General features: G+C 47.6%; 3 protein-coding genes across 3 annotated transcripts; all 3 read left to right on the top strand.

Annotated features, from left to right (window-relative positions):
• Positions 1 to 288: 288 nt before the first annotated feature.
• On the top strand, positions 289 to 6,008 carry LOC126641813 (gastrula zinc finger protein XlCGF8.2DB-like). The gene is given in 4 exon segments (XM_050318893.1): positions 289 to 376; positions 2,180 to 2,378; positions 3,176 to 3,254; positions 3,443 to 6,008. Coding segments are annotated over 2 exon segments (975 nt in total). The 5' UTR covers positions 289 to 376; positions 2,180 to 2,378; positions 3,176 to 3,202; the 3' UTR covers positions 4,366 to 6,008.
• Positions 6,009 to 6,993: 985 nt separating this feature from the next.
• Positions 6,994 to 18,108, top strand: LOC126641814 (uncharacterized). The gene is made up of 5 exons (XM_050318894.1): positions 6,994 to 7,018; positions 7,179 to 12,764; positions 13,442 to 14,040; positions 14,521 to 16,922; positions 18,103 to 18,108. The coding sequence occupies exons 4-5, from the start codon at positions 15,546 to 15,548 to the stop codon at positions 18,106 to 18,108; spliced, it is 1,383 nt and encodes a 460-aa protein (XP_050174851.1). The 5' UTR covers positions 6,994 to 7,018; positions 7,179 to 12,764; positions 13,442 to 14,040; positions 14,521 to 15,545.
• On the top strand, positions 17,673 to 21,603 carry LOC126641811 (uncharacterized). The gene is made up of 2 exons (XM_050318891.1): positions 17,673 to 17,817; positions 19,526 to 21,603. The coding sequence occupies exon 2, from the start codon at positions 19,903 to 19,905 to the stop codon at positions 21,307 to 21,309; it is 1,407 nt and encodes a 468-aa protein (XP_050174848.1). The 5' UTR covers positions 17,673 to 17,817; positions 19,526 to 19,902; the 3' UTR covers positions 21,310 to 21,603.
• Positions 21,604 to 27,289: the final 5,686 nt, after the last annotated feature.

Here is a 27,289-nt window from a genome sequence, read left to right as displayed (position 1 = left end):
TTTTCATGAGCTCCAGGCTCCAGGAACACAAACCCACCCACATCCCTTCCAACGCAGGGGTTACAGTTTTTATAATGATTTCCACCCAATGCCCGTCCCGTCCCCGCCCCGGTTCTGCCCCGCTCTGCCCCAGGAACGCCCGTGGGGAATTGAGTCTGGGGGAGTTTGGAGCTTTGAGCCGCTGCAACTACAACTCCCGGCGTGCCCCGCGCGGAAAAGGGGGCGGGGCGGGCGGGGAGCGGCACCACGCGCTGATTGGCTGAGCGGGGCGGGGTCTCTGCCGGCGGTGCGCGCGCACAGCCCCGCGGTGGCTGCCGGGAAAGCGATGGCGGCGACAGCGGAATCTTCGACTCTGTGAGAGCCGGCGGGGCCTGCGGTGAGTCTGGGGATGCGCTCGGGGGCTGCGGGGAGCGCGGCTGTGGGCGGGAAGGCTGGAGGGCTCGGCAGAGTGGAGAGGAGGGGCTCGGGGGTTCCCGAGGAGGTTTTGAGGCCTGTGAGAGGCTCTGGGGAGGTCGCGGAGGGGATTTGGTGTCCTGAGGGCGCTCAGAGGGGAGGGTGAAGGTGCCTGAAGGGGTTTAGGGGGTCCCTGAAAGGGCTGGGGCCTCGGAACCCTCCCGGGGGGAGCTGTTTAAACGCCATAGCTGCACTGCGCAGGCGCCGGCGGAGTTTCCATGAGAGAACTTCAACTCCCAAGAGGCTCCGTGCGGCGCCGCCATTGCCGCTCGTGCCACAGCGCCCCCTGCCGGCTGGGCGGACCGACCCCAGGGAAAGGGAATCTTAATGCCCCTCCGAACCCCAGAGACCCCCAAAACTCAGCACACAGAAACCCCACAGGCAGGGAGGCTCAGGGGTCCCCTAAAACCCATCATTGGGGTTCAGGGGGTCCCTCAGTCCTCAGGGGAGTGGTCCTGGGGTGCCACCCCAGTGCCCCCAGTACAGCCCAGTGAGCTCCCAGTGGCTCTCAGTATGGCCCAGTAACCTGCCCAGCGACCACCCAGTGTTTCCCAGTGACCTCCCACCGCCCCCCGTATGGCCCAATGATCCTCCAGTGAGCACCCAGTAATCCCCAGTATGGCCCAGTAACCTCCCAGTGTCCCCCCGTGTGTCCTGGTAATTCCTTAGTAACTCCCCAGTGCTCTACCAGTGCCCCCCAGTGTGTCCCAGTTCCCTCCCAGTGCCCTCTCAGCGTCCCTCAATAACCCCTCAGTCCCTCCCAGTGCCTCCTGGTTCCCCCCAGTGTGTCCCAGTACCTCCCAGTAATCACCCAGTGCCCCCCAAAGCCCCCCAAATTTCCCCAATGTGTCCCCAGATGCCCTTGACCTTTCTGTGAGCGTGGGGGGACGGGGCCGTTTTGGGGGTCAGAGGGTCCAGGGGGCCTTCTGGGGGAGATGGAGGGTTGGGGACATCAGGGATGGGGTTTGGGGACAGTGGAATGGGTGGTGTCAAGGGGGGAATTTGGGCCATGGGGAAGCCCTGGGAACATTGGAGACACCAGGGGGGTCTCAGGGTGCCAAGTGGGGAATTGAGGACAGCAGGAGGGTCTTGGGGACACCAGGGCGGGTCTCAGAACTCACCTACTCATGGTGCTGCCCCTCCTGTCCCCCCCAGGCCCCAATAAGGTCCCCGAAAAGTTCCCTAATCCCCATTTTTCCTTTAATCCCCTCCCCCCCAGATCCCTTTTACCCCCAATGCTCCCAAGACCTCTTTTAGCTCCCCCAAATGCACCCAGAGGCCCCCGAAACACCCCAAATCCCAATCAAACCCCTGACAAAAAGGGATCACCTGGCACCCTGGGACAGGAGCACATTGGGTTATACTGGGGGCACTGGACTGTACTGGGGGACCCCTCATCCCCAAAGCCCCCCACTGGGCATCCGTGCCACGGTCTGGGAACCACGGCGGGGTTGGATCAAGGGGTGCACTTGATGATCTGGGAGGTCTTTTCCAAGCCGGCTGATTCTGGGATTCTCTGGGTGCCATTGCCAGGGCAGCACATGCTGGAGGCTCTGTCCACAGGGGATAGATGTGTCTGTGCAGACACAGAGACAAGGTCAGTCTGCAAAGATGTGGGGTTAGAAAAGCAGGAGAAGTTGTGGGGTGGTTGTGGAAGGAGAAAGAAGCCCCCAGGCCAGTGCAAGCAGGCCCCCCTGGGCTTGCACATCATCTGCCCTCCCTGCAGGTTGCTGTCCTGGAGAGCAGGCCCTGAGGTGTCCCTGAGCAATGGCCCGGAGGTGAACCCAGAGCTGGCCCTGAGGTGGCCCTGAGAAGAAGTGGAAGGCAGAGGTGGTGCTGAGGCAGGAGAGCCCCGTGCTGGGGAAGAGGCTGAGCTGGGAGTGCCCAGCAGCGAGAAGGTGCTGTGTCCATGCCCTGTGTGCCAGGTGAGCTGGGGCTTTGCTGCAGAGCTGCGGGCGCTGATTGGAGCAGCTGCAGCTGCTGAGCTAGTGGCACCCAGGAACACAAAGTGTGCCCGGCCACGGAGCCTGCAGGGAGGAGCAGGGACAGGCTCAGGGCCACTGTCAGCCCGGGGCTGGCTGGGCAGACACAGCAGTTTTGGGGTCCCCCTGGGAGCTGCCAAGGGTGGAGGGCGGAGTGGGCGATGCCGGAGCTGGGGGACCCCCGGCAGGCTGGAGGGGGGAGCACGGAGAGGGAGGAGCCCCGGGACCCCCGGGAGCCTGAAACGGGGGGAGCAGAGAAGGGGAAGCCTGGAGAGAGGGGACCCCTGGGATCCCTGGGACAACAAGGTGGAGAACCTGGAGAGGGGGAATGTCTGGGAAGGCGGCACCCTGAAGGTGAGAGCCAGAGGAGAAGGGACCCTTGGGATGCCCAACACTCCCAGAATCCCTAAGTGGGACTGCCAGCATCCCAGACAGGAGAGACCCTCTGAACCCCAGAGGGGAGAGACCAGAGAGGGGAACTCCTGGGAGAGTATTTTTGGACTGAATCTTCATATTTTGGCTGAATCCTGGTAAATTTTTGCACTGTGATGGAGGGGTGTCCATTCCACTATTTCTTAGGGGTTTTTTTTCCTGAATGTCGACAGATTGGGATTTTCTGGGCTTAATTTTGATGTTTTGGAGGTTTTTATGGTCAGAGGATGCCCAGTGAGTTCTAGAGATGGACTTGGGAAGGAGGAACCCCCAAGCCAATGCGCTCAGGCCTTGTTTCCCCCCAGCAGGATTTGTCCTTCCCAAAGCTTGGGCAGATGGAGGAGAAGGCTGCGAGGAAGAGGAAGGTGCCGCGGGCCCCCCAGGCAGGTGAGGAGGAAGTCAGTGCCCCTTTGGCCCTGTCTTGTGGTGCCTGTGGCAGCCGAGCATCGCCCCCGGCTGCAGGACAACCCCGCTGGCGCCGCCGTCCTGCCGGGGCTGGGTCTGGGGGATGTCCTTGGCCTTCCCTCTGGGCCAGAGTGAAATCCCCTGCCTGTCCTTCTTCCTTCCTGCCCCAGGCCCCGAGCTGAGGATGGAGAGCACGGAGGACAAATCCCCCCGGCAGAGCCTGGTGGGAGAGGCCGTTTTGAAGGGCTCCCCGGCGCAGGAAGGCAGCGGGGAGGAAAAGGCCCGGAGATGCCCCCGGAGGAGGGGCTGCAAAGCCAGCCCAGGGAGCTCTGAGGAGGAAAGACCCATCCTGTGCCGGGAAGGCGGCCGGAGCTTGAGCCAGAGCTCCGAGCTGGTGGTCCCTGAGCAGCCTCCCAGCAGGGAGAAGCCCTTCAGGTGCTTGGAATGTGGGAAGAGTTTCAGGCAGAGCTACCACCTCCTCAGGCACCAGCACATCCACACTGGGGAACGGCCCTACACGTGTAGAGAATGTGGGAAGAGCTTCAGGAACAGCTCCAACCTGATACACCACCAGCTCATCCACACTGGGGAATGGCCCTACACGTGTGGTGAATGTGGGAAGAACTTTAGGAAGAGGTTCAAGCTCCGCACCCACCAACTCATCCACACTGGGGAACGGCCCTACACGTGTGAGGAATGTGGGAAGAACTTCAGGAACAGCTCCAACCTGCTCCAACACCAGCGCATCCACACTGGGGAACGGCCCTACACGTGTAGGGAATGTGGGAAGAGCTTCAGGGACAGCTCCAACCTCTGCAACCACCAGCGCATCCACACTGGGGAATGACCCTACAAGTGCTTAGAATGTGGGAAGAGGTTTCAGCGCAGCTCAGATCTCCTCATACACCAGCGGACACACACAGAGGAGAGGCCCTTCCGCTGCACTGACTGCGGGAAGGGCTTTAAACACAACTCCACCCTCGTCACCCACCGGCGCATCCACACCGGGGAGAGGCCCTACAAGTGTGGGGAGTGTGGGAAGAGCTTCACCCACAGCTCTGCCTTGACCAAACACCAACGGACCCACCGGTAAGAGAAACCCTACAAGTGCCCCAACTGCGGGAAGAGCTTCAGCCGCTGCTCCCACCCCAAATGACCCCCCTGATGGTGAGGCAACCCCTGGAGTCCAGTGACTGTCAGTCCATCCCTTTCTACCAGAAAGGGCCCATCCCCTTTGCCAAGGGCAGGTTGTGCCAACAGAACCCTTCTTGAGGGGTGTGTGGAGATTCCTGCCTTGGCTGGAACCCCCCAAGGTCACTGCTGGAGGTTGAGAGCAGAGATCTCTCCCTGAGTGTTGGTCTGGGGGAGTTCCATCCATCTGTAATTCATAATTCTTGCTTTGGTGCCAGCTTGAGTAGAATTGCTTCAACAATTGCTCTAGTGTAGAGCACTGTCCTATCTAATGCTGTACTACTGGTAGTTTTAGTGTTTCTATTGTGCAGTAAATAATTCTGATGAAGATCTTTTGTCTGATCATTTGTAACCCTAAATAATTAATTTCTGTCAGTAGATCTGATTTACCGTCATTAAAACCTAGGGGACAAAAGTGGTTCAGTCCCACCTCTGTAATTCCTCTTAACTGAAAGTGTTGGCATAACCCAAGGCTGAGATTGGATCCAGGAGCCCCCAGCACCCCATAGTAAGTTGGGAACTCAGGGGCGCCATCCCCCTTTTGTAAATCCTCCCTTTCCCAAAGACCCCCATGGGAGTGTCAAACCTACCAGACCACTTTTCCACCCTTCTCCCTGTTCCTACCACTTTTCCATGGTCCCTTGTTACAATCTGCTTAAATATTGCAGAAAGAACTTCAGATTCGAATATTCCCTTGAGCAAAACTAAAACTCGCACAAGTGTCTCTTGATACCAAAACCTGATTTTATTAATTGCTAAGAGATGCAAAGAGAACGAGGAAAAAATAAGAAAAGGTTAGAAACTGCTAAGATTATTTCCAGAAGTAGAGAAAAGATACCACTGAAAACTTCCTTTTCCCACCGAACTGGTCTGTGTGTGGGGGAAGAGAAGCAGTTTCTGCCTTTTTTTCTCTAACTCTGCAGCTTTTGGATGTTATCTCTGTAGCTGCAGGGGGTCTGACAGCTTTAGTTCTCTGCAATGCAGCATGTGTGGTTTCACCGCTCACCCCCTGTCCCAGGCCCTGCAGGGTCTCAACTCAGCTGAAGCTTTGGACCCTCAGAAATATGGTCAGGGTAGAAGGATAAGGTAGAACTCCCACATGTGGCACGGTGGTCTCAGCTCTCTCCAGGCCGGCACAGTTCCAGTCTCTGGTGGCAGGCAGGCAGCACGCGGTGGCGGAGAAAAGGTGAGGGGAGGTGGGCAGAGATTCTCGGCTACAGTCACCAGTTCTTCTCCCTTTCCTCTCCCTGATTTTCCAAAATTTGTCCTCAACTTTTATAGTGTTCAAAGGAGGTTGAATGTGGTTTCTTGACACGTAGCCAGTTCAGATGTTGGAGGAGATATGATAACCATAAACAATAGCAGGATCTTTTAGCAGGAAAAGTGCCGTGGGAAGTCCTGGTGAGAACTTCCTTCAGAGAGCTGACAGAGAATGTTTGATAGGAAGTTTTTGAAAGGCAGAAACAATTTTTGGCATTTCTATATTATCTGTGTGTTACAGATGGTTGCCATGGTAAACAACGTATCAATAAAAATGCATAATGGTTGCCTTATTAATCGACCCTAGCAACGCAAATGCACAATGGTTGCCATGGTAACCGGGGACCAATGAGAATGCACTATGGTTGCCATGGCAACCGAGTTCATAATGAGAATGCACAATGGTTGCCATGGTAAGTGAGGTCACAATGGGAATGCATAATGGTTGCCATGGGAAGTGATGTCACAATGAGACTGCACAATGGTTGCCATAGCAACCGACATCATAATGAGGATGCACAAAGGTTGCCATGGCAACCGATGTCACAATGAGGATGCACAATGGTTGCCAAGGTAACAGAGGTCACAATTAGAATGCATAATGGTTGCCATGGCAACGGACCTCACAATGAGAATCACAATGGTTACCATGGTAACCGAGATCCCAGTAAAGATGCACAATGGGTTCCATGGCAACCGTTGTAATAATAGGAATGCACAATGGTTGCCAGGGTAACTGACGTAACAATGGGAATGCATAATGGTTGCCCTGGTAAACGATGTCACAGTGGGAATGCACAATGTTTTCCATGGTAACTGTTGTAATAATGGGAATGCACAATGGTTGCCATGGTAACCGACATATCAATTGGAATGCTCAGTGGTTGCCATGGTAAATGAGGTCACAATGACAATGCACAATGGTTGCCATAGCAACTCAGTCACAATGAGAATGCACAATGGTTGTCATGGCAACCGAGGTCACAATGAGAAAACAGAATGGTTGCCATGGTAACCGAGGTCACAATGGGAATGCATAATGGTTGCCATGGGAAGTGATGTCACAATGAGATAATGGTTGCCGTGGGAAGTGATGTCACAATGAGACTGCACAATGGTTGCCATAGCAACTGATGTCATAATGAGGATGCACAATGGTTGCCATGGTAACCGAGGTCACAATGAGAATGCACAATAGTTGCCATGGTAACCAATGTGACAGTGAGACTGTATAATGGTTGCCATGGTAACCGAGTTCACAATGAGAATACACAATGGTTGCCATGGTAACCGAGGTCACAATGGGAATGCATAATGGTTGCCATGGGAAGTGATGTCACAATGAGACTGCACAATGGTTGCCATAGCAACCGATGTCATAATGAGGATGCACAAAGGTTGCCATGGTAAACCATGTAACAATGAGGATGCACAATGCTTGCCATGGTAACCGAGGTCACAATGAGAATGCACATTGGTTGCCATGGCAACTGACATCACAATGCGAATCACAATGGTTGCCATGGTAACCGAGATCCCAGTAAAGATGCACAATGGGTTCCATGGCAACCGTTGTAATAATAGGAATGCACAATGGTTGCCAGGGTAACTGACGTAACAATGGGAATGCATAATGGTTGCCCTGGTAAACGATGTCACAGTGGGAATGCACAATGTTTTCCATGGTAACTGTTGTAATAATGGGAATGCACAATGGTTGCCATGGTAACCGACATATCAATTGGAATGCTCAGTGGTTGCCATGGCAACCGAGGTCATAATGAGAATGCACAATGGTTGCCATAGCAACTCAGTCACAATGAGAATGCACAATGGTTGTCATGGCAACCGAGGTCACAATGAGAAAACAGAATGGTTCCCATGGTAACCGAGGTCACAATGGGAATGCATAATGGTTGCCATGGGAAGTGATGTCACAATGAGACTGCACAATGGTTGCCATAGCAACCGATGTCATAATGAGGATGCACAATGGTTGCCATGGTAACCGAGGTCACAATGAGAATGCACAATAGTTGCCATGGTAACCAACGTGACAGTGAGACTGTATAATGGTTGCCATGGTAACCGAGTTCACAATGAGAATACACAATGGTTGCCATGGTAACCGAGGTCACAATGGGAATGCATAATGGTTGCCATGGGAAGTGATGTCACAATGAGACTGCACAATGGTTGCCATAGCAACCGACATCATAATGAGGATGCACAAAGGTTGCCATGGTAAACCATGTAACAATGAGGATGCACAATGGTTGCCATGGTAACCGAGGTCACAATGAGAATGCACATTGGTTGCCATGGCAACTGACATCACAATGCGAATCACAATGGTTGCCATGGTAACCGAGATCCCAGTAAAGATGCACAATGGGTTCCATGGCAACCGTTGTAATAATAGGAATGCACAATGGTTGCCAGGGTAACTGACGTAACAATGGGAATGCATAATGGTTGCCCTGGTAAACGATGTCACAGTGGGAATGCACAATGTTTTCCATGGTAACTGTTGTAATAATGGGAATGCACAATGGTTGCCATGGTAACCGACATATCAATTGGAATGCTCAGTGGTTGCCATGGCAACCGAGGTCATAATGAGAATGCACAATGGTTGCCATAGCAACTCAGTCACAATGAGAATGCACAATGGTTGTCATGGCAACCGAGGTCACAATGAGAAAACAGAATGGTTCCCATGGTAACCGAGGTCACAATGGGAATGCATAATGGTTGCCATGGGAAGTGATGTCACAATGAGACTGCACAATGGTTGCCATAGCAACCGATGTCATAATGAGGATGCACAATGGTTGCCATGGTAACCGAGGTCACAATGAGAATGCACAATAGTTGCCATGGTAACCAACGTGACAGTGAGACTGTATAATGGTTGCCATGGTAACCGAGTTCACAATGAGAATACACAATGGTTGCCATGGTAACCGAGGTCACAATGGGAATGCATAATGGTTGCCATGGGAAGTGATGTCACAATGAGACTGCACAATGGTTGCCATAGCAACCGACATCATAATGAGGATGCACAAAGGTTGCCATGGTAAACCATGTAACAATGAGGATGCACAATGGTTGCCATGGTAACCGAGGTCACAATGAGAATGCACATTGGTTGCCATGGCAACTGACATCACAATGCGAATCACAATGGTTGCCATGGTAACCGAGATCCCAGTAAAGATGCACAATGGGTTCCATGGCAACCGTTGTAATAATAGGAATGCACAATGGTTGCCAGGGTAACTGACGTAACAATGGGAATGCATAATGGTTGCCCTGGTAAACGATGTCACAGTGGGAATGCACAATGTTTTCCATGGTAACTGTTGTAATAATGGGAATGCACAATGGTTGCCATGGTAACCGACATATCAATTGGAATGCTCAGTGGTTGCCATGGCAACCGAGGTCATAATGAGAATGCACAATGGTTGCCATAGCAACTCAGTCACAATGAGAATGCACAATGGTTGTCATGGCAACCGAGGTCACAATGAGAAAACAGAATGGTTCCCATGGTAACCGAGGTCACAATGGGAATGCATAATGGTTGCCATGGGAAGTGATGTCACAATGAGACTGCACAATGGTTGCCATAGCAACCGATGTCATAATGAGGATGCACAATGGTTGCCATGGTAACCGAGGTCACAATGAGAATGCACAATAGTTGCCATGGTAACCAACGTGACAGTGAGACTGTATAATGGTTGCCATGGTAACCGAGTTCACAATGAGAATACACAATGGTTGCCATGGTAACCGAGGTCACAATGGGAATGCATAATGGTTGCCATGGGAAGTGATGTCACAATGAGACTGCACAATGGTTGCCATAGCAACCGACATCATAATGAGGATGCACAAAGGTTGCCATGGTAAACCATGTAACAATGAGGATGCACAATGGTTGCCATGGTAACCGAGGTCACAATGAGAATGCACATTGGTTGCCATGGCAACTGACATCACAATGCGAATCACAATGGTTGCCATGGTAACCGAGATCCCAGTAAAGATGCACAATGGGTTCCATGGCAACCGTTGTAATAATAGGAATGCACAATGGTTGCCAGGGTAACTGACGTAACAATGGGAATGCATAATGGTTGCCCTGGTAAACGATGTCACAGTGGGAATGCACAATGTTTTCCATGGTAACTGTTGTAATAATGGGAATGCACAATGGTTGCCATGGTAACCGACATATCAATTGGAATGCTCAGTGGTTGCCATGGCAACCGAGGTCATAATGAGAATGCACAATGGTTGCCATAGCAACTCAGTCACAATGAGAATGCACAATGGTTGTCATGGCAACCGAGGTCACAATGAGAAAACAGAATGGTTCCCATGGTAACCGAGGTCACAATGGGAATGCATAATGGTTGCCATGGGAAGTGATGTCACAATGAGACTGCACAATGGTTGCCATAGCAACCGATGTCATAATGAGGATGCACAATGGTTGCCATGGTAACCGAGGTCACAATGAGAATGCACAATAGTTGCCATGGTAACCAACGTGACAGTGAGACTGTATAATGGTTGCCATGGTAACCGAGTTCACAATGAGAATACACAATGGTTGCCATGGTAACCGAGGTCACAATGGGAATGCATAATGGTTGCCATGGGAAGTGATGTCACAATGAGACTGCACAATGGTTGCCATAGCAACCGACATCATAATGAGGATGCACAAAGGTTGCCATGGTAAACCATGTAACAATGAGGATGCACAATGGTTGCCATGGTAACCGAGGTCACAATGAGAATGCACATTGGTTGCCATGGCAACTGACATCACAATGCGAATCACAATGGTTGCCATGGTAACCGAGATCCCAGTAAAGATGCACAATGGGTTCCATGGCAACCGTTGTAATAATAGGAATGCACAATGGTTGCCAGGGTAACTGACGTAACAATGGGAATGCATAATGGTTGCCCTGGTAAACGATGTCACAGTGGGAATGCACAATGTTTTCCATGGTAACTGTTGTAATAATGGGAATGCACAATGGTTGCCATGGTAACCGACATATCAATTGGAATGCTCAGTGGTTGCCATGGCAACCGAGGTCATAATGAGAATGCACAATGGTTGCCATAGCAACTCAGTCACAATGAGAATGCACAATGGTTGTCATGGCAACCGAGGTCACAATGAGAAAACAGAATGGTTCCCATGGTAACCGAGGTCACAATGGGAATGCATAATGGTTGCCATGGGAAGTGATGTCACAATGAGACTGCACAATGGTTGCCATAGCAACCGATGTCATAATGAGGATGCACAATGGTTGCCATGGTAACCGAGGTCACAATGAGAATGCACAATAGTTGCCATGGTAACCAACGTGACAGTGAGACTGTATAATGGTTGCCATGGTAACCGAGTTCACAATGAGAATACACAATGGTTGCCATGGTAACCGAGGTCACAATGGGAATGCATAATGGTTGCCATGGGAAGTGATGTCACAATGAGACTGCACAATGGTTGCCATAGCAACCGACATCATAATGAGGATGCACAAAGGTTGCCATGGTAAACCATGTAACAATGAGGATGCACAATGGTTGCCATGGTAACCGAGGTCACAATGAGAATGCACATTGGTTGCCATGGCAACTGACATCACAATGCGAATCACAATGGTTGCCATGGTAACCGAGATCCCAGTAAAGATGCACAATGGGTTCCATGGCAACCGTTGTAATAATAGGAATGCACAATGGTTGCCAGGGTAACTGACGTAACAATGGGAATGCATAATGGTTGCCCTGGTAAACGATGTCACAGTGGGAATGCACAATGTTTTCCATGGTAACTGTTGTAATAATGGGAATGCACAATGGTTGCCATGGTAACCGACATATCAATTGGAATGCTCAGTGGTTGCCATGGCAACCGAGGTCATAATGAGAATGCACAATGGTTGCCATAGCAACTCAGTCACAATGAGAATGCACAATGGTTGTCATGGCAACCGAGGTCACAATGAGAAAACAGAATGGTTCCCATGGTAACCGAGGTCACAATGGGAATGCATAATGGTTGCCATGGGAAGTGATGTCACAATGAGACTGCACAATGGTTGCCATAGCAACCGATGTCATAATGAGGATGCACAATGGTTGCCATGGTAACCGAGGTCACAATGAGAATGCACAATAGTTGCCATGGTAACCAACGTGACAGTGAGACTGTATAATGGTTGCCATGGTAACCGAGTTCACAATGAGAATACACAATGGTTGCCATGGTAACCGAGGTCACAATGGGAATGCATAATGGTTGCCATGGGAAGTGATGTCACAATGAGACTGCACAATGGTTGCCATAGCAACCGACATCATAATGAGGATGCACAAAGGTTGCCATGGTAAACCATGTAACAATGAGGATGCACAATGGTTGCCATGGTAACCGAGGTCACAATGAGAATGCACATTGGTTGCCATGGCAACTGACATCACAATGCGAATCACAATGGTTGCCATGGTAACCGAGATCCCAGTAAAGATGCACAATGGGTTCCATGGCAACCGTTGTAATAATAGGAATGCACAATGGTTGCCAGGGTAACTGACGTAACAATGGGAATGCATAATGGTTGCCCTGGTAAACGATGTCACAGTGGGAATGCACAATGTTTTCCATGGTAACTGTTGTAATAATGGGAATGCACAATGGTTGCCATGGTAACCGACATATCAATTGGAATGCTCAGTGGTTGCCATGGCAACCGAGGTCATAATGAGAATGCACAATGGTTGCCATAGCAACTCAGTCACAATGAGAATGCACAATGGTTGTCATGGCAACCGAGGTCACAATGAGAAAACAGAATGGTTCCCATGGTAACCGAGGTCACAATGGGAATGCATAATGGTTGCCATGGGAAGTGATGTCACAATGAGACTGCACAATGGTTGCCATAGCAACCGATGTCATAATGAGGATGCACAATGGTTGCCATGGTAACCGAGGTCACAATGAGAATGCACAATAGTTGCCATGGTAACCAACGTGACAGTGAGACTGTATAATGGTTGCCATGGTAACCGAGTTCACAATGAGAATACACAATGGTTGCCACGGTAACCGAGGTCACAATGGGAATGCATAATGGTTGCCATGGGAAGTGATGTCACAATGAGACTGCACAATGGTTGCCATAGCAACCGACATCATAATGAGGATGCACAAAGGTTGCCATGGTAAACCATGTAACAATGAGGATGCACAATGGTTGCCATGGTAACCGAGGTCACAATGAGAATGCACATTGGTTGCCATGGCAACTGACATCACAATGCGAATCACAATGGTTGCCATGGTAACCGAGATCCCAGTAAAGATGCACAATGGGTTCCATGGCAACCGTTGTAATAATAGGAATGCACAATGGTTGCCAGGGTAACTGACGTAACAATGGGAATGCATAATGGTTGCCCTGGTAAACGATGTCACAGTGGGAATGCACAATGTTTTCCATGGTAACTGTTGTAATAATGGGAATGCACAATGGTTGCCATGGTAACCGACATATCAATTGAATGCTCAGTGGTTGCCATGGCAACCGAGGTCATAATGAGAATGCACAATGGTTGCCATAGCAACTCAGTCACAATGAGAATGCACAATGGTTGTCATGGCAACCGAGGTCACAATGAGAAAACAGAATGGTTCCCATGGTAACCGAGGTCACAATGGGAATGCATAATGGTTGCCATGGGAAGTGATGTCACAATGAGACTGCACAATGGTTGCCATAGCAACCGATGTCATAATGAGGATGCACAATGGTTGCCATGGTAACCGAGGTCACAATGAGAATGCACAATAGTTGCCATGGTAACCAACGTGACAGTGAGACTGTATAATGGTTGCCATGGTAACCGAGTTCACAATGAGAATACACAATGGTTGCCATGGTAACCGAGGTCACAATGGGAATGCATAATGGTTGCCATGGGAAGTGATGTCACAATGAGACTGCACAATGGTTGCCATAGCAACCGACATCATAATGAGGATGCACAAAGGTTGCCATGGTAAACCATGTAACAATGAGGATGCACAATGGTTGCCATGGTAACCGAGGTCACAATGAGAATGCACATTGGTTGCCATGGCAACTGACATCACAATGCGAATCACAATGGTTGCCATGGTAACCGAGATCCCAGTAAAGATGCACAATGGGTTCCATGGCAACCGTTGTAATAATAGGAATGCACAATGGTTGCCAGGGTAACTGACGTAACAATGAGAATGCACAATGGTTGCCCTGGTAAACGATGTCACAGTGGGAATGCACAATGTTTTCCATGGTAACTGTTGTAATAATGGGAATGCACAATGGTTGCCATGGTAACCGACATATCAATTGGAATGCTCAGTGGTTGCCATGGCAACCGAGGTCATAATGAGAATGCACAATGGTTGCCTTGGCAACTGATGTCACAATGAGAATGCACATTGTTTGCCATGGTAACCGAGTTCACAATGAGAATACACAATGGTTGCCATGGTAACCGAGGTCACAATGGGAATGCATAATGGTTGCCATGGGAAGTGATGTCACAATGAGACTGCACAATGGTTGCCATAGCAACCGATGTCATAATGAGGATGCACAATGGTTGCCATGGTAACCGAGGTCACAATGAGAATGCACAATAGTTGCCTTGGCAACTGATGTCACAATGAGAATGCACATTGTTTGCCATGGTAACCGAGTTCACAATGAGAATGCACAATGGTTGGCTTGGCAACTGATGTCACAATGAGACTGCACATTGGTTGCCATGGCAACCGAGGTCACAATGAGAAAACAGAATGGTTCCCATGGTAACCGAGGTCACAATGAGAAAGCATAATGGTTCCCATGGTTCCTGAAGTGTACCAGGTTTGCAAGGATATATGTCCGGAATAAAGACAAGTACAATAGTCATTCAAACACTACAAAATATCTTTTATTGCAGTGAGAGTTAAAAAAAAAAAAAACTATTAGCAAAGAGAATCAAAAGTTTAAAAGAATACCAAAAAAATCTACTTTATCTACTGGCGTTCATACAATATTACAAACAGCCTCTATTAAAGTATTAGTGCAAGGGGAATTAAAGGGATACAATATTAGCTAGTAGAAAGGGAATTAAAGGGATACAAGAAAAAGGATAGTATTGGGGCCTTTGCAATACTGAATCAATATACAGAACTGTAATGTTTAGCAAGGCCATCAGCTGACAAGATTGGTAATACAAAGTTTAACAAGAAACAACAGGATGTACCCTTGCGAAGGAGACGGATGTATCTTTCACACGAGAAGCTAAAAAGAGACCCTGGAAGCCAGCATGGGAATCGCAAGAGACAGTGTCAGCAAGAAATGCAGAAGTTGGAAAGAATGAACAATGGGGACTGTATTCATTGTTCATTAGCCAATCCGTATTCAACACACAGCTTTCTGATATGTACTTAAGCACTGCTGTTAGGCACAATAAACGAATCAGACCGTTAACTCCATGAGTGTTTGAGTCTGTTCCGCTTGCCTGATATGCCCGCAGCATCTGGCGACCCCCGACGTGATCCACTAGGGGGTGAGAAGGGATCAGCGGAGCCGGCAAGGAACCTGCCTGGGTCAGCGGAGACGAGAGCTGACTTTAGAGCCCGAAGAAAGGCGGAACCTGAGAGCCCAAAGAGGCGGAATCTGAGAGCCCGAAGAAAGGCGGACAGAACTCACCGGTGAGTCAAGAAAATTAGGCAGGATGGGAATTGCTGTATCAGCAGTAGAAAAAGCGGTGGTGGACAGCCTTATGAAGTTGGCTTATCATACAAACACCCCGCTGTCCCGACAGGCTGTCATAGATTTACTATGCTGGAGCCGTCGGCGTGGACTTATCTCGTCAACCCAAGATATTTATAAAAATGAAACTTGGACTAAGATAGGGGAAGAACTTTGGGAGTCAGTTCAAGTCGGAACAAAGGGAGCTAAAACTCTTGCTCAAACTTATCGTGCAGTAAAAAGTATGATTGCACAGTTACACGGAGAAGCGCAAGTCGCTGCGGCACTTAAAGCTGCGGTGCGGCTTCCTGAAGTGAAAAAACAAACTGAGGCTACAGAGCCAGATGAATGGCCTCCTCTTAATGATCCCCCTGATTATCCACCTGTTACTTCTGCTTATCCTGCTATGACTAGAGCTGAGCAGATAGCTTGGGGATTGGATGATGATCTGCCTCCTTGGCAGCCTGATAATGAGGCTCAAAATCAGTCTAATTTACAACAAGGGAACCAGAATCTTGGTCCCCCAGAAAAGGTAGTCTCATCGGCTCCTGCAGAAGAATTGGCAGGCGGTGATGAGCCGATGGATTTGGATCGTCTTCTTGCAGATCTGCCTCCTCTTCCACCTGAGGATGACACAGTTTTTAGCAGTGATGATGAATCCCCTAAGGGTCCATACTCAGAATTAAGAAAAGAACTGCAACAGCAAAAGAAGAATATGACTGCTTTGTTAGAGGAGATGAAAAGACTTGATAAAGACTCAAAACGAAAAGATGTTCGAAAAGCTTACAAAGCAGCTCATGACACTATAGTAAAAGGTTTAGATGCTATAGGGGACAGATTGGAGCAAGAAACACAACAGAGGGGGAGGGAAAATGAGTGTAAAAAGCAAGAACAGAATAATCAGCCGAGAGATCCTAATTTTGATCCACAAAAACGTTATAAGGGTTTAATTGAAAACTGTACTGTTCAGGGAGAATTTTCATTTCAGCCACTTGTAGCTCCTGTTGTGGTCAGACAAGGAAATCCTGTGTGGGAACCCTTAGATTGGAAATTGGTACAAGGGATTCAAAAATCAATTATGCAATATGGTACCGATAATAAATTAGTCAAAAATCAAGTTACTGCCTTAATTAAGTATAATGATCTTGTTCCTGCTGATTTGAGAGCAATAATGGAACTTATTCTCTCTCCAACCACATATATGCTTTGGCTAGCTAAATGGCAAGAGGCATTAGAAGAAAAGCAGTTAGATAATGTGCATCTTCCTCAAGGGGGCCCATTGCGAGTCGCCCCCTTGGATGCACTTTTAGGAGCAGGACAATACAAAGATGGAGCAGTTCAAGCTACCTTACATGTGAGAGTGAGACAACAATCAAAACAAGCAGGCTTAGCTGCGTTCTTGGCTTTACCTCAGATTAATACACCTAACCCCCCGTACACTAAAATCATGCAAAAAGACAATGAACCATTTTTCTCATTTGTTGATAAGTTGCGGGATGCCATAGAAGCAGCCCCGAATGTTAACCCAGAGTTAAAAATCCTGCTTACAAAAGAACTTGCAATGCAAAATGCCAATCACACATGTAAGCAAATAATTGCAGCATTGCCTTCTGGTAGTACACTTACTAAAATGATAGAGGCGTGTGCAAGAGCCCCGATAGTCGAAGAGGAAAGAAAGGCTAAAATACATGCAAATGCATTAGCTGTGGCTTTAAAATCTAAGGGCAAAGGAGATAAGGGTTTTCGACCACGTTGTTTCAACTGTGGGCAGGAAGGTCATTTCAGAAAAAGCGTGCAGACAGCTTGGCAAAGAAACTCAGGCACTTAATGGTATCTGTACTCGGTGTAACAAATTCGGGCACAAAGCAGCAGAGTGCCGTTCAAAATTCAGGAAAGATGGAACTCTGCTTACAGGGCTGGGAAACGGGAACAGCCGCGTTGTGAGGGACGCGGCCAAGAAATATCCCCAACATCAAATCATGGCTGCCTCGATGAACTGCGCTCCGCCACCATCGGCAGCGCAGGAGTCGATCTGGCCGTGGCAGAATCCATAAATATTGTTGATACTAATGTTCATGTGCTTCCATCCACAGTTACAGGACCACTGGGTCATGGACTATCTGCATTACTCATAGGACGCTCTTCAACCTCAAAGAAAGGAATTTTTGTTCTACCTGGATGCATTGATGCAGATTATACAGGGCCAATTGGAATCATGGTCAAGGTTTTTTCACCTCCTGTTTCTATCCCTGCAGGTAGTGTTATTGCCCAATTGATACCGTTTAAGGCACAAGTGCCTCAGGTAGGAAATAAGGTTAGAGGGGGTGGAGGCTTTGGGTCAATAGGATCTCCTAATGTGGCATTTTGTCAGAACATTAGTACAGAGCGTCCTAGGTGCAATGTGACAATAACAGGACCTAATAATGTATCTCTCAATGATGTCTCCATGATTTTGGATACAGGTGCTGATGTGTCTGTTTTACCGTATTCCTTATGGCATAAGGATTGGGAACTAACAAAAGTGGATTCTACCATTTCAGGCATAGGCGGCAGTCAGTTGACCAAGGTCAGTAAACATTTTCTTTTTTTCATGGATTCAGAAGGGCACCAGGCATGGGTAAGACCGTATGTATTACATACCCCTCTGTGCTTGCTGGGAAGAGATTGTTTATCCCAGTGGGGAGTCAAATTGGCAACAAATTTTTTATAGCGGTCACTGATATGTTGTTGGAATTGTTAAGCGCCTGTCTCAGGCTCTGTTAGGCTCCTTTTCTAATCCAGTTTTAGAAAGCTTAATGTTACAACTTTGGAATGAGGTCACAAACAGACAGTATCCTTGGTGGATTATTCATGTTCGCAGTCACATGCCTTTTCCTGGCTGCATAACTGAAGGTAACAGGTATATTGATACCCAAGTCACAATGCCTGTTGTTGCAATATCAAACATATCTCAAGCTGTTGAATCTCATGCATTTTTTCATCAGTCTGCTAAAGCTCTCCAAAAATCTTTTTCTCTCACCCGGACTGATGCTCGTGCTGTTGTTGCTGCCTGTCCTGACTGTGCTAGGCTTACACCCTTACAGGAAGACGGTGTGAACCCCAGAGGGGTCCGACCGCAATCTTTGTGGCAAACAGATGTCACTGAATTTACTCCTTTTGGTCGTCTTAAATTTATTCATGTTTCTATTGATACATGCTCTAAAGCACTTTGGGCTACTGCACATGCATCAACTAATGCAGCAGCTTGTATACAGCACTGGTCATCAGCAATAGCAGTATTAGGCCGCCCAGAATCTATTAAAACTGACAATGCTCCTGCCTACCATAGTGCCAAAGTGAAACAGTTTTGTGAAAAATGGCAAATTAAGCATATCACTGGGGTTCCCTATAACTCCGGTGGACAAGCCATTGTAGAGCGAGCACATCAATCACTAAAACACTATCTTTCTGTTTTTAAGAAAGAGGGGGAATTGAGTCCCCATAGCATAATAGCAAAAGCTTGCTATGTGTTGAACTGGTTGAATCCGCGCTCAGAAAGTAACAATGTTCCTATTCTTACTCATTTTTTGGATTCCTCTAAGGATTTTTCCCCTTATAATGTTCAGATTCAGTTGTTTGACCCTGTACGTAATTGTTGGAACGGACCGCATTTACTGATAACATGGGGCCGTGGGTATGCCTGTGTTTCTGTAGATTCCCAGGCTCGCTGGGTACCAGCCAAGTGGGTTCGTCCTTGGATAAACAACAGTGCTGATACACAACATAAGCAGAATGAATGACCGCGAGCTGCAGCAATTGCATCTGGAGAGACTCATACGCCAGCCAGCACAAATAGAAGAGTCCCGAGTTGAACACAAGCTATTGTTAATTTTGTTACCAATATTTCGTTGCCTTCCTCAAGCAGTACGTATGCAACTTCCTAGTGGTCAATTTTCAATGTACTTTCTTCGGTCTGCTTTACAGGAATTGAGAGATTTGGCATCACAAGGACCAACAGATACAGATCCATGCCCAAACTGCGGAAGTTTGTACTGTAATGCCTATGTAAAATTTTATTGTGGTTATTGCAAAAGGGTTTTTAAACTGAAACGGCGACAACTGAGGTCCTGGGCATGTCCCCGATGTTTGCACACTATAACCTTTCTAAACTCTAATCTGTTTGCATTAGCTACAGGAAAGGCCCATCCCACTACGGAGGAGCTGCATAGTTTGTTGGATTGCTTTGAATCTTTTGAACAGCTGTTTCTAGCTGAGCAACGAATAACGGTACAATTTTGGGTTGATGTTATCTGTAAGATACAAGAGTCTCATATCTTAAAGCACTATTGTACTGGGAGATCATGGCGTTACTTTTGGGAATAGTCTTAAGCCTCATGGTTAATGGCTGTGCCATTGAGGATATAAATCCACGAGAAAACATGTGGGTGACATGGGCAAATCATTCTGGGGTTACTGATTTTTGTTTGGCTCTGCAACAAGCAGGTGATCCTTTTCGAACCTGCTTGATTGGCTATCCGTACATACATTGGCCAGATTTCAATTATTTGGGAGTAAATTACACTCGCATTAATCAATCCTATTGGGAATGGAGAAATATTAACTCAGATGGCGAATGTATCAAATCATGGGACTGGCCACTAGTGCAGAATGCTTTTTTCCTTCACGGATTAGTAGCAGCCCTTAATGCAACTCTTTCTCATCCCCCTGAGGAATTAGACCTGTGGGGATCGTTTCCTCCTATCTCGAGTGAATCATGGCAGAACATTACCACCCATCCCAATTGTAGCAACATAGTCCCTCAAATTTTGCCGGTAAACGGCTCTGGGACGATAAAATTTGGGGAAGAATATGCTCGTCGCTTATGTGGTTCCAGTGACACTTGCTTGTATACAGGCTATTTTAACGTGTCCGGTAATACTCAGCATTGGAATGTCTCACGAAATGTGGGAGGTCGTGACTACAATGTCACTACTTCTCGGCAACTTCCCTCAGGATATTTTCTCATTTGTGGAGATAGAGTTTGGCCTGGAATACCTGCAAAAATTGTGGGAGGACCATGTTATATAGGTAAATTAACCTTGTTTGCCCCGAGTATGCGTCACATAATGACCATTCATAACCAAACACGCCGTGCGCAAAGAAGTTTGCATGATTTGAAGCCTGATTGTAATGATAATGTTAACATTGGCACCCTTGGTGGTACAGTTGCTTTGGCTACTTTTCTTCCTGGAGGCGCAGTTGCAGCCAATTGGAAGAAAATTAGAACATTAGCCTGTTGGGCAGTTAAGCAATTTAATTCTACTTCTGATATTCTTACAGGATTAGCTACTGATGTAGAAGACTTACGCCATGCTGTATTACAAAATAGGGCCGCAATTGATTTTTTGTTATTAGCTCAAGGACACGGATGTACAGAGTTTGAAGGCATGTGTTGCATGAACCTGTCAGATCACTCTGTGAGCATTCATAAGCAATTAGAACAATTACGGGAACGGATACACCATGTAAAGGAAGGTTCTAGTGCTTTTGATGACTGGCTTTCTTCTCTGGGTATTTCAGGATGGCTGAAAGATGTACTTCGGCAAGGATTGACTGTGTTAGTGGTTGGTGTCCTTATATTGTTGCTTTTGCCTTGTTGTATTACTTGTGCACGCATTAGCATAAACCGTAGCATTAATGCTGTTTTTAAGAAGAGAGGGGGAAGTGTTGGGGCCTTTGCAATACTGAATCAATATACAGAACTGTAATGTTTAGCAAGGCCATCAGCTGACAAGATTGGTAATACAAAGTTTAACAAGAAACAACAGGATGTACCCTTGCGAAGGAGACGGATGTATCTTTCACACGAGAAGCTAAAAAGAGACCCTGGAAGCCAGCATGAGAATCGCAAGAGACAGTGTCAGCAAGAAATGCAGAAGTTGGAAAGAATGAACAATGGGGACTGTATTCATTGTTCATTAGCCAATCCGTATTCGACACACAGCTTTCTGATATGTATTAAAGCACTGCTGTTAGGCACAATAAACGAATCAGACCGTTAACTCCATGAGTGTTTGAGTCTGTTCCGCTTGCCTGATATGCCCGCAGCAGGATATAAAATGTTTGCTTTCTCAGTTGCTTCCTATCAATAAACTATGCTCACCTGCACAGACAGGCCAGGGCTACCAGGCTCTGCAGCGGCTGGTCAGCACTCATGCTTAGCGGGCGTCCCCGCGGAGCAGCACAGTGTGGATGGAAGGATGAGCATCGCTCCACCCAGCAGTGCTGACACCCCATTCCATCAGCTCTACATTACACTACGTAGGGCCAGGACGCAGCAGAAGGTGGTGCTTGAGTGGCAGCCAAACAGCGCCCGTTCATCACCTCATGGCAACAGTCTGGGCGTGCCCCACTGTAGGGCAAGGGGACAAACAACCCCTGCCCACATCATCTTCCTCTCTCCATCACCTTCCTCAGCCCTGTGGACGACCTGTACCATTGTGTTTCAAGGGGATTTGTATCTATCTTGTAGAATGTAACCAAGCCAAGGAGGAACTCAGCTATGATAATAAGAGACATCTAGTTGACTTTGCTAAAGGCACAATGGGCCTTACAGTCAACTTGTGCAATAAAACTACATTGTACAATACTCTGGCTGGTTTCACATGCTAATACAATCACTTTCTCACCCCTCTATGCTCCATTGATCATCTGAATCAAAAGTATCCGTCTGACATGCCACCACGTGATCAATGGTAGCAAGAGGGTGGTAACGAATCACTCGAGATTGTAATGCATTTATCTTGGTGTTTATCAGGCCATGTACATATGTTAGCGCACAGGGAATTATGCACAAGAAACATATCACTGTACACCCAATTGCTAACAAGCCCATCAACACCTTTTGTAACCAGGGCCATCCCCATTTCCAATTGCCAAAGGGGGTCCATTCAGTATTAATGTAAGTGTTGGGTAAGGGCTTTCAGTTTTTGGATGCTAGCATGGACAGACTCAGAATGGTCACTTAAATTCATGCAGCACATGCCTTCAAAATCTTGACAGCCGTGTCCTTGGGCTAGTAACAAAAAATCAACAGCAACTCTGTTTTGTAAACTTGCATGTCTAACAGAGTCTACATCAGTGAGCAATGCACTCAAAGCAACGGAGGTAGCATTAGCTTCTTTGGCTAACCAGCATCCTATTTTATTTAAAGAAGCTAAAGCATGAGCAGTCCCTATCTGAGCTACTAGGCTAGCAGATATCCTTTTAGCCACATTCCAAAACTCCACATTAGAATTACAGTCCGAAGTAAACTGCTGTGCGCTGTGTCTCCATCTTCTCAGTTTAGGCAAAGCTATCTTATGCGGATGAAATAAAGTTAATTGTCCAAAGGTACAAGGGCCGCCTACAGCCTTTCCCGGAATACCTTTCCATGCCCTTTGTCCACAAATGAGAAACAGGCCATTTGGAAGGCCAACCGCATTAGGACCAGGAATAAATTGTTCCTGTATGGTCTCATTGCACCAAGCTGATGCATTCCAGTATATAGCCCTGGGAAAGATGTCAATTCCTCCTTCGTTCACCTTGGTACCTGACGCATAGTTTAAATAAAAACAGCGAGCTGCAGTTAATGTCCCTAAAATGTCTAATTCTTGTGGCTGAATGGACAAAGCAGGAAAATCATGTATATATGCTATAGACTGAGTATACCAAGTAGCATCCTTTCCGCTTTTAGCTCGCCATGATGCCTGGCACCACCAGAGGGGCTGTAGAGTTCCTGGGTGTGTGCAATTTGCTAACACAGTCTCATTATACAGAGTTCTCCATCAGTAGTCATCAGTAGGTACTCCAACTAAACAGGTGCGAAAAGGACTCGTGGGAGTTGCCATGGACAGACACAGGACATCAGTCTGCGTCACATCGGCCAGGGTAGTCCACACATTGACGTCTGAGACAGAAGTCAGCAAAGAAGTAAAGCATAGCTGAAATCTACAATAAAATAAAACAGAAAAAACTGTTAAGGGACCTCCCCTCCTCCTCCTTTTTAGTCCCGTCATCGCAGCTGTTCCACTGGCACTCGGAGCCAATCAGGCTTTCCAGGTACTGCAATAGTAACAGCATGTGATGGGTCAGTGGCAATGATTTCAGCAGCTATAGGACTTTGTCCTGGAGGGGTGTACCACACTCTGTGTCCCATACCCCCGACTTCTGCAGGGGGTGTTGGAGGTATAGATGCAACATATACTAAAGAACAGAGTGGGCCAGGGTGTAAAACAACAGTATGGTCAGTAGTGTTTTTGATACCCAGCCACACATGTTTATGACTATTTTGTACTGGATTTAGCAAGGTTAAGCCTTTGGTTACTGCTCGTGGAGTTAAAGCAAGTAACTTCACAAGGGGCACTGATGGGGCTTTTAGCTGACAATCAGGTTGCTCCCATTTAACCTCTTGTGGTCTATAACTGTGTGAAGTTTTGTTGCTAAGTTCTAACACTGTGGCCCCACCTACTATACCATACTGGTCACCTGAGTGTTTTTGGATCTCATGAACTAAATCTGTAATAGTAGGTACAGCAGCTGTAATTGGTGGAGTAGCTTTATTAACTCCCTGATAATCTACAGTCATTCGCCATGTCCCATCTGATTTTTTCACAGGCCATATGGGGGAGTTAAATGGGGAATGAGTGTACCTCACCACTTGTGCCTCAAGTAGTTCTTGGATTGTTGTCTGAATTTCCTCATCCTCGCCTGGAATCTTATACTGTTTAAGGTTTACAGTTTGTGTACAGATAGGAATGTTTGCCTCTTCCTGTATTTTCCCTACTTGTATGGCTCGAATGTGCCACCGCGTGGACCCAAATGACCTCAGGGTGTCGTCAATCCATAAGTCCATTCCTCTAATAACATCAATCCCAATTATATATTCAAATATTTTTACTACCATTACTCTGTAAGGTTTTGGTGGATTGTCTGCTATTTGTAGTGTTACTGTGATCATATGCCCTTGAACTGCCTGTTCTCCAAGGCCCCATATGGGTGCTGGGTCCCCCTTATGTTTGTCAGGATTGCCATGAATAATAGTGACCTCCGCCCCAGTGTCAACTAATGCTCGTACAGTTTGCTTGTTCTTTGGGGACCAATGTATTATACAAATGGTAAAAGGTTGCTGATCCTTTCGAACACAGCAAACAGCAGGGGACTGCACTGGGACTTGGTCACACCCCTATTCAAGTTTACAGTGCTCCTCGTATGGAGGAGCATCAGCCTTTACTGGCTCAAACCCTGAAATCACTGGATCTGTGTTAAGAAACCGATCGACTGTCTCCTGCATCTCGACTCAGGGATATGTCTGTTCTTGTTTTGCAGCTCTCCTAATTTGGTGCTGTCGGGCTAACCTCCATAAGGCTTCTGTTGGCTGCCCATCAATATCTTTCTTGGGAACTCCTTTTTTAAGTAAACTCTGAAATAGCTTAGTTCGTTCTCCCTTTTCTCCTTCCCTTCCCATCCTGTTTTCACTGTTATCTTGCTTATTTCCGTGGGTGACTGCTTTGTCTGTGTGTGGGAGACCTGGAAGGTCACCAAGTTGCTGTAACTTCTCTACAATCTCTTCTGTGGGTACCCCTGAGTTAGACACTAAAAGTGGAATAATGTATGGTTTCCAGGATAAAGGACAGCCTTCTAATAATCTGTTCCTCATTACTGGGATTAAAGGCTGTTGCATGTAAAGTTCAGGGCTCTGCAATTCAATAGCTAATTTCATCGCTTCTCCTTTCAATATCCTGATTGCTTGATGAAGAGTTATCCAAGATGAATCTCCACTCTGCCATGATCCATCATTAGTAAAACGGTCACTAAGACCCTCAGCAACGACTGAAACTAAAGCCTTACTAGCTCCCAGTGTTTGTTTTAAATGCCAAAGAGCATTTTGTACATATACGTCATTAGTTAACCCTAAAAACTTCATGGCATCAACATTATCTACTATCACAGAGTCTGCCCCCTGCTCCATCAATCGAACCATCTGCATTTGTGCTCGTTCCCCAGGTTGCTGGGAATATTTAGACAAAAGATTTTTAATGTCTTCTGGGGAGAAATCAACAACCTCATCCTGTCTCACTCGGTTACCCTGACTATCCACCACTGCCTTCTGCCGTACAACAGGGGCTGCCCTGGCTTCATGTCCCAACTCATCTGTTGTCGATGGCTTCCCTGTATTTTCTATAGAATCATCTTCATCAGAATCATCACTACTACTCCATATGTTACCATCCCACTTCTCTGGGTCCCAGTCAGAGGAAGTGACTACAGCACACACCCGTGGCCCCCGATCACTTTGTTCTATTTTCTTTTGCCTGTGCCGAATAGTTCTTACAGCATACTTTCCAGCTAAAGTAACACATTTATCTTCTACCCTGTTCTTATCAGTTTGAAGGTCAAGTAAAGCCTGGCGTTGTACCAACTGAGTGGCTCTCACAGCACTCAGCTGCTCCTGCAATTTTTTGTTCTTCTCTAACTCTTTTTGCAATTTTTCTACAGTTAACTTATATGCAGTAAGCAGCACACCCCCCATACGTCCGGTATGTTCTAGACGACTGCTTGATTTAGCAGTAGGAATTTGTGCGAACTGCTTCCAATATTGCAATACCTCCATCGGGGTCTGCTGTCCCCAGTATTCGGGGGAAGTCTTTGTACATGTTTCCCATTTATTCCATAAGGCATTCCATGGCTCCTGCCCCCATTCTGCTAATTCACGGGGAGGAGCAGTGGTTTGCGTGGGTTCATTGCCACCTGCGGCCGACCCTCCTAACCACTTCTTCATCTTAATCTACCTAACGTTCTCACTAACAGATACAGTATAAAGCTAAACACAACACCTATATACAAATCCACAAAATGTTGCTCTTACACCACAAATGTCCCTGTGTTCCTTTCTTTCCATGAGGTCCTGCAGTGCCACAATGGCCCCTTGATTCCATGAGGTTGCACAGGGTCATCACAAAGCTGAGCCCACCCAGATGAAAGTGTGGGGGAGATCAGGAGGAACTGGGACAAAAAGGATTGGATATTTGGGGAAGGAAAGAGGGGCTTGGCCAACAGAGAGGAAAGATTTTGATGAGGTAAAAGCAGGTTCGGGGAATGCTGAGGGTGCTGAAACATTGACTGTGTAAACACTCCTGATGCACCTTTACACTATTTCTAACCTCAAGCCCCAACCTAGAAGTGATGGACCTCCCATGGAAAGGAATCCACTGCTCTAATCCCAACCTCAACCTGACCTCAAAAGCAAAGCCCAAACCCAGAACTCCAGACTCTTATTTGTCCTCCAGTGCCCACCCCAAACCCAAACGTGAATTACCACTATGAAAAGCCAAGCTTCGATCCTGACCCAGCCCAAAAAGCTCTTCCCCTAATCATGAACCAGACACTGCCAGCAGAACAACAAACCTGCCAAAGTTCTGTCTAATCCTTGCTCTGAGTTCTAAAGCCCAAGCCCTGACCATGAAGCACCCCCACAGCCCTTGGGAGCAGGGCAAGGACCTGCAGGGCCCAGAGCAGCCCCAAGGGGTTGGCAGAGCAATGGGAGGTGACCTGGATCTGCTCAGCTCTGCAGGGACCCCCAGCAGAAGGGCCTGGGCTCTCTCAGGGATGTCCTGGGGCACAGGGGCTCAGCATCCAAGCCAAGAAGGCCAAGTGCCCGTGGCAGCAGCCAGAGCTGGGGGACAGAAGAGACGTCAGGGAGGGCCCAGA

Source organism: Myiozetetes cayanensis, unplaced genomic scaffold (assembly GCF_022539395.1).
Source record: "Myiozetetes cayanensis isolate MyiCay16 unplaced genomic scaffold, myiCay2020 scf215, whole genome shotgun sequence".
Taxonomy (NCBI): Eukaryota; Metazoa; Chordata; class Aves; order Passeriformes; family Tyrannidae; genus Myiozetetes; species Myiozetetes cayanensis.
Note: the sequence above shows the minus strand (reverse complement) of the source record. Positions and strands in the feature narration are given on the sequence as shown.